The sequence below is a fragment of the Lolium rigidum genome, chromosome 4 (assembly GCF_022539505.1).
Source record: "Lolium rigidum isolate FL_2022 chromosome 4, APGP_CSIRO_Lrig_0.1, whole genome shotgun sequence".
Classification (NCBI taxonomy): domain Eukaryota; kingdom Viridiplantae; phylum Streptophyta; class Magnoliopsida; order Poales; family Poaceae; genus Lolium; species Lolium rigidum.
Window position 1 is genome coordinate 86,915,546 of NC_061511.1, and position 11,504 is coordinate 86,927,049.

Genomic DNA, 11,504 nt, shown 5'->3' on the forward strand with positions numbered 1-11,504 from the left:
TCGGCCCAGGCATCCAAACTGGCCGAAATTTGCTCCCGTGCGAGCCAAGGGGATACAGGCTACCAAACGCGCCCTATGTGTTTCGCTTAAAAAAAAAAAGGCTGCTAACTCATGGTCGGTTTTTCTGATTTGTGTTGCTGGTTTATTGAAAAACTGATATAGGAAACCGACCCGAAATTTTGCCTAAACCGAACCGCCCACCTTCGTAGTCGTGTCCCGGTGCCCCCGCCTCTGTCCCAAATCCCTCCCATCGCGGCTCTCAACTGAAGTACTGTATCTCCATGCCCTAGAGCTGCCGCCGTGCCCTAGCCTACCATTGCCACCGCCTCCGACTCCGACTCCGCCTCACCCCCCAGCCGCCCCACCCCTCACGCGCGTCGCCGCCATCGCCGCCCCCCTTCGCGTCCCGGCTGTCTCCACCCCTTCCGCGGTTTTGGTTCCGATCCGCCCGTGATGGCGAGCGACAAGCAGCTCAGGGACTGGGTCTCCGACAAGCTCATGTCCGTCCATGGATACTCGACGAGCGTCCTCGTCAAGTACGTCATCGGGCTAGGTACGAGCAATTTAACTCTGCCCTGTTCTGCTCCCGCCGGGTTCAGTTTTTTCCTTCTAATTCTAATTCTAATTTGGGGATGCTCAGCTAAGGAATGCTCTTCTACCGGCGACCTCGTGGGGAAGCTCGTCGAGTACGGGTTCTCCTCGTCCGCGGAGACCCGCAGCTTCGCCGCCGACGTCTACGCCAAGGTTCCCCGCAAGGGCAGGGGTATCAGTGTAAGTGTTGATTCACCTCACCTCCTTCGTTGACAAATCCTAGCGTGCGTCAGTGTGAATGTGTCTATGATGATTAAATGCTATGCGTTCCCTTGATGCTCACAGGATTACCAGAAACAGGAAAGGGAGGCAGCGAAGCTTGTGCAGAAACAGAGCACTTACAAGCTGTTGGCCGACGAGGAGGAGGATGATGTTGACAACCACACTTCGACCACGGCGACTGCGTCCTCCAAGAGTAGGAAGCATTTTAGGAGGAAGGCCGAAGAGCAAGACGATGGGAAGGATGATGATGTGAGAGATGGCGTGGTAGCCCCACCCTTTAGTCGTGTTGCTTTCGCATGCGTTGACTCAGTTGATAATGTTGTGTTGCAGGAAACAGTAGCCCACAATTCTGAGAGGAGTGTCCGAAGACGAACAGAAGAGGTGGATGATGATGACGGCAATGACACCCTTGACGTATGTTCTTCGTCTAGGAACCTTATTACATTGTACACAAAAAATGCTTAAGCATGGATGGTCAATTAAAATGTGCTTTTGAATCCATTATAGTGTTTCATGCCTTGTAGGAAGAGCAAGAAATTTTACGAGATCAACAGGAAAGAGCTCAGCTAGAGAAGAACATGAAAGAAAGAGATGCGGCGCACACTCGAAAGGTGATTATCTTGCAGCTGATGTTCTTTGCCTTTATATGCCTGTTATTACTTACTTTTTTTTCTGAAATGGCGAAGCCTCTTTTTTTTCTTTTCCTTTTCCGAAATGGACTTCGGGTACTAGTTCTTTTAGCCCAATATATGCCCTCTAAAGGTTGGGAAAGTAATTAGTGGGAAGTACAAATCTTAAAGGGCTTACTTAACCAAAACGAATTGAACTCCATGCCAATATACATTATTAACATCTCTTTAGTAGTATTTCCTTGCATCACCTACCTTAATAAATCTAGCACTGAGCATATTCCTGAACTGCCACAAATCATGTCTTCCAGTTATGTTCTTCTGAACCTTGTAAGTTCTTTGAGCTGATGTTATTGCATGGTTTCTCATGTATAGTTGATGGAGCGACATTTATCTAAGGAAGAACAAGGTATACTTACCTGAACATGTGTACTAGTCTGCTTTATCATTACCATTGCAATTTATTGATTTAATATTGTTAACAGAGGAGCTTATCAGAAGAGCAGAAGCAATGGACAAGAATGACACTTCAGATTTAAGGTTATGGCTGTTGCAATTTTTGTTGTTCTATTTTGTCACTGTTGTTTTCTTTTAAATTTCTGTTGACACGGCACATGTAATAAATTAGTTTTATTTGCTCATTGTACTGATGAAAAACTTATTCAGTTCACATCGTGTACCATAATCAGTAATTGTTTCTAGAGGAAATTAGAGAAAAAACAAATTAGAAAGAAAGTAACCATGGTGTATATTTTGCCGTGGTGAAAGAGTTATTAAATATTTGCCCATCTTTCTGCAAGGGGCTAATGGCTTCAGCATTCAGTGAACTTGTTGGATGGCTCATCAAACTGAGTACAATGGACAGTTGGTATTCCATTGTTGTACTATAGCTTTGTGCTATTATTATGTACGCACATCTAAATATTTGGAGAAGTTGTGTATGGAAATAATTTTTTTTCTTGACTATAGTAGAGTTTCACCTATGACTGGAGTATCAGAGTAGAAACTAAATACCCTTGTTTGTACTATGTTCGTAGATGTACTGGTGAAGTTTATAGAAAGTTTGGCATGTTTCTTCTGTTACCGTAATTTTTATTGAATGAATTGATGGTGCACACAGAAGGTGAATTGTTCCTTTCCTTGAAAATTTAATCACATTTATGTGTAGCTGTGTGGTGCTTATGCATGCAAATGACTGCTGTGCTGCTTTGCTTGTTCTTGATGATTATACACTGTTGGGAAAAAGGCTGTTTGTAACTGCTCACCATTTTCTCTTACATAGTTTTAAAGGTTTATCTTGTATTCAAGCAGATGACATCATAGAAAAGACACATAATATAAGGGTAAAATTAATTGTATTTTGCTTGGATTTAGAAGTTTGATGCTTTGAGTTATCTTATTGAATATACTAAAAATCAAGCAATAACATTGAGAAGATCTTTCAGGAGTTATGGATTATTAATATTCCTCTAAAACTAATGTGCAGAAATTATTCGAGGCAGGCGTACTTGCAAAAGCGAAGGGACAAAAAAATTGATGAGATCCGGTAAGTACAAGAGAACTTCTAATGCAAGTATATTGGTGTTCATGATGTTTTCTATAGGGCAAATTGGTACATGCATTAACTTGTCATTGTTTTTGTGCTAAATGCAGGGACGAAATTATTGATCATGAATACATTTTTCAGGACGTGAAACTGACCGAAGCAGAAGAAAATGACTTCAGGTGCTGATTCTAACTGAGTCCAATAAAATCACTCTCTACTGCTAACTTTGTGATGATTAATATAGGCGATGTTTTTTTCTCCTTTAGTTAGAAGCACACATGCGTAGAATTTTGCGCACCACATTTGCAAGTAAACCTTGACATTTAATAACTACCATGTGCAGATACAAAAAGAAGATATATGATCTCGTCAAGGAGCATGTTGACAATACAGATGATGTTCCTGAGGTACCCCCCTCCCCCCCCCCCCCCCAAAAAAAAATCACAGAGTAATGGTGATACTGTGATGTGAATGTCATCAATTTGTCAATTCATGTGAATTTCAGTATAGAATGCCTGAAGCTTATGACATGGGTGAAGGTGTCAATCAAGAAAAGCGGTTCTCTGTAGCAATGCAGCGATACAAGTATGTATTCTGCGATTCCTTCTGTATCATGCTCCTTGTGTAACTTACTCCCGAATTTCTTTAAATATATTGATTTCTGAATTTGCCGGACAAGCAGAGATCCAGAGGGCAAAGATAAAATGAATCCTTTTGCTGAACAGGAAGCATGGGAAGAACATCAAATAGGTAATATCATTTACTTGGATTTCATATCAGTTGTGCTGCATTATCCACAGGCTATCATTATTGGCGTCTTGATGTCTTCCTGACATTATATCTATTTGCTTTGTTCTATACTCCATCCGTTCACAATTACCAAAGTTTGACTAAAAATATAGAAAAAATATAAATACCTAAAATTTAAAATGGGTACCATTAGGATCATCTTAAAATGTATTTTTATATTATATAAAATTGCAATTATGGTTGTTGATATTTGTTGTTACATCTTTGGTTAAACTTTAGAAAATTTGACTTTGACTAAAGCCAAAACGCAGGGTAAATAAAAACGGAGGGAGTATTTAACAAGAAATTGACTTGTTTCAGGAAAGTCGAAACTGCAGTTTGGATCAAAAGATAAAAAGCAGTCTGGTGATGAATATCAGTAAGTTCTTCTTCCTCTTTTGAATTGTTTATCAGCAGTGTCTTTTCTGTTTCGTTTCTAACATTCCATCTTTCTAGTTAGAGTTGTGTATGTAAGGTAGTTGGTTGAGGTACTTGTTTTTAGCTAAAATTTTGTCTGAACTAGGAGATGGAGAATGCACAAGCCAATATTGTCAAGATTTTTGATTAACTTTCTTTAACCTCAGTCAGCAGTCAATTCCACGCCATATCCTGAGGTTTTTCTGCTCAGGAACTTTGTTTTAAATAAAAAGATCACCGTAAGGTGGCACTTTGGACTGGAGGTTTTTCTGTACTGAGCTTTGGTAGTCAGTTCAAGCTTGAACTGAATGCTGAAGCTCACACAAAAGTACCCCTCATCCAGACAGGCCCTAGTAATACTTAATATAACGTGAACTAAATGTTCTGATTGCGTTCCACTAATGTGTTCTCTATAGCCTTGAACACACCTTTGTTCAACAGTTGTTTGTGCTCACATTTCCTTTTCAACTTCTTAGGTATATATTCGATGATGATCAAATTGATTTTGTTAAATCATCGGTCATAGAAGGAACTCAGGTAGTCAGTTAAATATGCACCCTTTCTCTCCTAATTTGATTGTTTAAGATTTTGTTTTACTGAACTTCCGTATTTATAGTTTGAAGACGATTCAGACCAAGAGACCATCGATGCAAAAGATATTTTAAAAAGGGAGCTCCAGGTGTGTGATCAAATTTTGAACTTATCTGTTATTTTGAACATATGCCTAGCATGCTCTTAGTAATAGCTGAATGATAATTATAGTCCCTAACAGTTGTTTTTGTCTTTCATATGGCCTCCTTTTTAAATTAGGATGAGCGGAAAACCCTTCCAATCTATAAATTCAGAGATGAACTGCTCAAGGCTGTTGATGAATATCAGGTTGGCAAACCTTCTGTGATGGTAGTGTCCATTGTGAAATACTTGCGTCAAAATTCAGCAAGCAACTTATCAAGTTTTCCAAGTCCCCTTCCCTTCTTCCCTAAATTTGAACAATATTGATAAAAGAAGTATCTCTTCTCTGTATAAGTATCAGTGTCTGGTCTAATTATGTATATTTGTTGTCTTGTTGAGTTTTTATGGATGTGCTTCTTGTAGGTTATTGTCATAGTGGGAGAAACCGGCTCTGGTAAAACGACGCAAATACCTCAATATCTTCATGAAGCTGGATATACAGCAAGAGGAAAGGTATGACACACGTCCGCATTGATATTTCTAATGAATTTGTGTTATTATGACCTACTCCCTCTGTTCGATATTATTCCGCATATTAGGTTTGGTAAAAAAGTTTGACCAATTATATAGCAAAGAATTAATATATACAATATCAAATCCATATTATTAGAACCATAATAAAGTATACTTTCATCTTATACACATTTGGTATTGCAGGTGTTTATATTTTATCTTATACTTGCTCAAACATTACAAAACTTGACTTTGACCAAACCTAATATGCGGAGTTATATGGAACGGAGGGAGTAGGAAGTTAGTATGCCATAGAGATGTAGTACTTTATGTTAATACAGATGCCGCTTATAGGAATAGTTGGATTTTTGTTTAATGCTTCACAAAAATCTGCAAAAGTTTTTCTTCTGTAACATTCTATTGCTATTGTTCTATGAAATGCGACTAGGTTTAGCCTTAATGATGTGGTTGAAGTGAATTTATGGGCTCTTAACTGTAAACTCAAGGTAATTTTTGAAATTGCAGGTTGCTTGTACGCAACCTCGTCGAGTGGCAGCCATGAGTGTTGCAGCAAGGGTGTCTCAAGAGATGGGTGTTAAATTGGGACACGAGGTTAGTTATTTTTGTATAATAGTGTCAAGTTCTGGAATGTTTTTATGCGATGGATCTGCCATCACATTTTACGGAATTCTATGATTATAACCATGTTTAGTACCACCCTACAGGTTGGTTACTCCATAAGGTTTGAGGATTGCACCTCCGAGAAAACAATGATTAAATACATGACCGATGGAATGCTTTTGAGGGAGTTTCTTGGAGAACCAGATTTGGCTGGCTATAGGTAATCGTCGGTTGGTCATGTCCTTTATTTGATTTGTACTATTGAACATACCATTTATATCGATTTATCTGTGGTGTAGTGTTGTCATGGTTGATGAAGCTCATGAGCGTACACTGTCTACTGATATCTTGTTTGGTTTGGTGAAGGTTAGCTGGGTTGTCTTACACTTTTCATATGCTTGTCACCAGACTTGTAGACACCCACTCAGTTGCTCATACACGTAATGCTCTGCGTGCAGGACATTGCAAGGTTTCGTCCAGATCTAAAGTTGCTCATTTCAAGTGCAACCCTGGACGCGGAAAAATTTAGCGACTACTTTGATTCAGCTCCGATTTTCAAGATTCCTGGGAGGCGATACCCTGTTGAAGTTCATTATACAAAAGCTCCAGAAGCAGATTACATTGATGCTGCCATTGTCACAATCTTACAGATACATGTGACACAACCCCCTGGTGATATCCTAGTGTTCCTTACAGGGCAGGAAGAAATTGAAACAGTTGATGAAATCCTTAAACACAAAACTAGGGGCTTAGGCACAAAGATTCCTGAACTAAATATATGCCCTATTTATGCAAATCTGCCTACTGAACTACAAGCGAAGATCTTTGAGACAACCCCTGAGGGTTCTCGGAAAGTGGTCCTGGCCACTAATATAGCAGAAACTTCATTAACCATTGATGGTATAAAATATGTTATTGACCCAGGTTTTTGTAAGATCAAGTCATACAACCCCCGTACAGGCATGGAATCCCTGCTTATCAATCCTATCTCAAAGGCGTCAGCAAACCAGAGGGCAGGAAGGTCTGGACGGACAGGGCCAGGAAAATGTTTCCGTCTGTACACAAGTTATAACTACATGCATGATCTTGAGGATAATACTGTTCCTGAGATTCAAAGAACCAACCTTGCGAATGTGGTACTTACACTTAAGAGTCTTGGTATTCATGACTTGGTTAATTTCGATTTTATGGACCCACCCCCTTCAGAGGCCTTGTTGAAGGCCTTGGAACAACTTTTTGCTCTCAGCGCACTCAACAGTCGTGGGGAGTTGACCAAGACTGGAAGACGAATGGCAGAGTTTCCATTAGATCCTATGCTGTCAAAGTCGATAGTAGCTGCTGAGAAATATAAGTGTTCTGATGAGGTCATCTCCATTGCATCTATGTTGTCGATTGGCAATTCTATATTCTATCGTCCGAAGGACAAACAAGTTCATGCAGATAATGCAAGGTTGAACTTCCACACTGGCAATGTTGGGGACCATATAGCTTTACTCAATGTATTATTCGCTGCCCTTGTAATTGATCAGAATTCATTTTGTTTATTGGATTTAAGCTGTAAAGGGCTAATTTGTTGAGGAACATTTCAGGTCTATAACTCGTGGAAAGAAACAGACTTCTCAACTCAATGGTGTTATGAAAATTATATCCAGGTACGTTTTATAACATGCATTCATGTGATCAAGTTTTAAGTTATTTTATTCTATAGACACCATCATATTAGCATCATTTTTATTTCAAGATATTGCCTTCCTCTAGATTTTGTTAGGTTTTGGTGACTTCTGTTGCTACTAATTGTGTGTGTAGCACTTGCTCTATCCAATAGAACTTTAGTATCTACTATTGTATGGGTAATGATTGAAAGAGAATACACATGCTCATAGGGTCGAAGGAGAAATGCTCCGTACATTTTGTACTGCAAAATCATGTTTCGCTTCTACCATGCCCAGTGTTACATACTCTTGAAAGGGTAAACTTCAAGTATTGATGGGGAATCTCATACGTACTGCAAATTGTAGAGCGACGGTATTACAATGATATATAGAGGATTGATGCGCATGAGCATCAGGACGAATGACATTGACTGCAGAACATACTAACATATGCCTTTGTGTGGTTCTTAACATATGCTATGTTGTTTTAGTAGTGTAGGGCATAAGGCATACAGGGTAATGGAGATGGCATTCTTTATTAATAATTACTACCTCCGTCCCAAGGAATAAGGCGCACGCGTATTCCAAGGCGAACTTTGACCATAAAAATTGAGCAACAAAATCTTGATTATATTATATGTAATTAGTATCGTTGGATTCGTATTGAAAAACACTTTCTAATAATGTTAATTTCATACAAACAATCTTTATATATTTGAAGTAATTCTTAGTCAAACGAAAAGCACGTAAAACGAGGACGCCTTATTCCTTGAATCGGAGGTAGTACATCTAATACTTGCCTGGTGTACCTTCAAATTTGACAACACTATAGACAGCTTCTTTATGCACTTTATGCAGTAATCAGAATGACTGTTTCCACAAAGTTTATGTGAAAAACATGCCCTTTCATAAATCAGGTCCGTAGCATGAAGAGGGCAAGAGATATTCGAGATCAACTGGAGGGACTTCTGGAGAGAGTTGAGATTGAGGTTTGTTCAAACGCCAGTGATTTGGATGCTATTAAAAAGGCTATAACATCAGGTATGACACTTGTGTTGACGATGCAGTTGCTTTAGTGTGGAAGTTGCCTGAGATCTATAATCTGATGAATGAGTACTTGCGTGTTGCAGGTTTCTTCCACCATTCTGCACGTTTGCAGAAGAATGGTTCATATAGAACTGTTAAGAACCCCCAGACTGTCTTTGTCCACCCTAGTTCAGGATTAGCACAGGCAAGTTCACTTGGATTTATACCACTTTCTTTTGCTTACATTCTTGACATTCCATCCATAGTACTCCCTCCGTTTCACGAAACTTGTCTGAGATTTGTCCAAAGTTGGATGTACCTAGATGCTATTTAGTGTCTAGATACATCTGAATTCAGACAAATCTCATACAACCTTCATGGGACCGAGGGAGTAGTACTCATTCAAGTTTTAGTTCATATTTAGTGTCTAGTTCTAATGTTGTATATGCTTATTTGCCTAATGCAGCTACTTCCTCGATGGGTAATTTATCACGAGTTAGTTCTCACGACAAAAGAGTACATGCGCCAGGTATGCACAGTTCATCCAGTTTTAAGGAAGTCCGGAAAGAATTGGTTCTCATGACTGATTCTGAAATGCTGTGAACAATGCAGGTGACGGAACTGAAGCCTGAATGGCTGGTGGAAATTGCTCCACATTACTACCAATTAAAAGATGTGGATGACGGTAAGTGTGGAACATGATGTTATTTTTGGTTCAAGCTTAGTTTGGGAAAGAGATGTATTTTAAACAACATTTCCCTTTTCTCTACACAGCTGGTTCCAAGAAGCTACCCAAGGGGCAAGGACGAGCTGCGTTGTAGCTAGGACTCACAAAGCATCTGGGTAAATGTTCTCTAATTGGATTCAAAGACTAGCGTATGAGGTTGCTTCTCTCCTCTTCCTGTTAGTGGATTACGTTCTGTCACTCGCCATATTCCTGATTAAGCGTCAAGATAGCTCGCTCTTGTGTGAAATTTTCTATGTGAAAAATGTTCACACAGTTTTGGTAGCTATACCAGTTAAGTCTGGCTGTAGAGATGTAGTAATAGACAGTTGGACATGACACAGCGTTGGTAGCTATACCCTGTAGTTGTTTTGGGTTTCTACCCACAGTCCTTGTATCATGCATTGCAGCATTGGTCTACCAGTTACCACTATAAACATCTGTCTGTGCATCTCAGAATTAAGAGATTCCCAGAATATGGAGTTCTTTTCAAGGTTGTTTCCTGCTTCCGATAATTTGGGAGTATAGCTGATGGTAGCAGGGTAGACCATATTCCGGTATTGCCTATACATGTGATCATGTCTGCTACTTGGCTTTGGTGGACTGTTACTTAGATCTGTTATCTTTATTATGGCTGCGATAAATTATGATCTTCAAAAGGTAAATGAAAAGTACAGTTTGTCTTTTCTAAGATTTTTGTTCTGCAGTCGTAAGGTTCACGCGGTAGCCAATCTCCCCTCGAGTCTCTGGACTCTGGAGACGACATTATTCAGTCGAGCATGGAGGCTCCAGATTTACGTTACGAGTTACAAGAAAGCCCTCCAATAAAAATGAAGTATTACAAAAAGGTCCTTAAGGACTTTTTTTTTGCACATAGAAGGTGGTATTCCATTAGAGTGACACGTGACGGGTACAAATTGCAAACAGGCCCTTTACAACACTCACCCTAAAGAACCTAGAATTTGAAGATAAGGCCTGTAAAATTACAAGACACACCCTAGAATAAAATCTTAAAAAGCAATCAGATCCTGGAGTTTCACCGTCACCGCTCGCCGACATCCTCGAAGCGTCGCCGCCAAGGAATGGAGAGAAGCTGCTCGAACTCTTCCTTCCGGCGAGAACCCACCCCCGCTGGCTACCTCCACACCGCCGAAAACGAATCACTTGGCTGCGCGGAGGCGTCAAGCTCCAACAGGGACGGGGAGAGGCCTCCGTCTTGGAGGTTGAGTAACAATTGTCTTGTCGGCTGAAGATCGCATTAGCCATGGTGCCGAGTGCGTGTTTGCGCTTGCAGAAGAACCACCAGTGATAAAGCTGGCTTCGCCTGGCCAGAAGCACCGCAACGCCCCTTCTTCTCCCCTCGCCTCCATGGCCGGACAGAGAAAGAGAGAGGGAAGTGCAGCCCTTGAGCAGATAGCACTAGCAAGCTAACCTCCACATCGTCGATGCGATGAAGCCCAGCATAGCTTCTCCCCCTCGCCTCCATGGCCGTCCAGGAGAAGCTTCACCGAGCTGCAGTCCTCAACCCACCACCCCTCCTCCTCGCCGCCACGGCCGGCCAGGAGGAGCTCCGCGCCAAGGATCTCGCGCATCTGGATGTGGTAGACGACCACGACTTTATTGAAGGAGACCGTGCTCCCCTCCGCCGCCGCCAGCTCCGACCAGAGGAGAACTAGCAGCAGAGAGAGGAACCCTAAGAAGCTCTGGATCTGGCCATCTAGACCCCTATCTGAGCTCCTACTACCGGGCAAAGATCCCAAAACTAAGCTACCACTAATCCTAACTACTCCGGCGCCCCTCCTAGCCCAACTCCGGCCAGCTATTCCGGCGGAGAGGGCATCGAAGAGGCCCGGTCGGCGGTGAGAACCACGCAAGGTACTGTTCATGCGTGGGATGTGAGGGGGGGGGGGGGGATGAGCCCTTAAGGACGTTTAGAAACACGAATAACACATCTCCGGCCACCGTAGCTCTAAAAAACACGCCGTCTCTTCTGGGCTCATCACGAAGCCTCATCGTCAACCAACGAGCCCTCATGATAGCTTCAGCGCTCGAAACACTGTAATCTTAAAATTTTGTTTTTGCCACACTAGAATTTGCCCATT

General features: G+C 41.2%; 1 protein-coding gene across 3 annotated transcripts; it reads left to right on the top strand.

Annotated features, from left to right (window-relative positions):
* Positions 1–398: 398 nt before the first annotated feature.
* LOC124649353 (pre-mRNA-splicing factor ATP-dependent RNA helicase DEAH1-like) lies at positions 399–9,549 on the top strand. 3 transcript variants are annotated; one of them, XM_047189002.1, is made up of 27 exons: positions 400–553; positions 641–771; positions 877–1,062; positions 1,144–1,227; positions 1,338–1,424; positions 1,818–1,851; positions 1,928–1,982; positions 2,929–2,988; positions 3,096–3,167; positions 3,332–3,395; positions 3,494–3,573; positions 3,671–3,738; positions 4,099–4,156; positions 4,671–4,731; positions 4,811–4,873; positions 5,005–5,073; positions 5,290–5,379; positions 5,905–5,991; positions 6,105–6,220; positions 6,300–6,366; positions 6,459–7,499; positions 7,590–7,652; positions 8,570–8,693; positions 8,783–8,883; positions 9,145–9,207; positions 9,291–9,363; positions 9,453–9,549. In XM_047189002.1, the coding sequence occupies exons 1-27, from the start codon at positions 454–456 to the stop codon at positions 9,497–9,499; spliced, it is 3,144 nt and encodes a 1,047-aa protein (XP_047044958.1). In that variant the 5' UTR covers positions 400–453; the 3' UTR covers positions 9,500–9,549. The 3 variants fall into 3 exon arrangements, with proteins under 3 accessions (XP_047044957.1, XP_047044958.1, XP_047044959.1); XM_047189001.1 differs by having other exon boundaries at positions 399–553; positions 877–1,227; XM_047189003.1 differs by lacking the exons at positions 400–553; positions 641–771; positions 877–1,062 and having other exon boundaries at positions 1,321–1,424.
* The last annotated feature ends 1,955 nt before the right edge of the window (positions 9,550–11,504 follow it).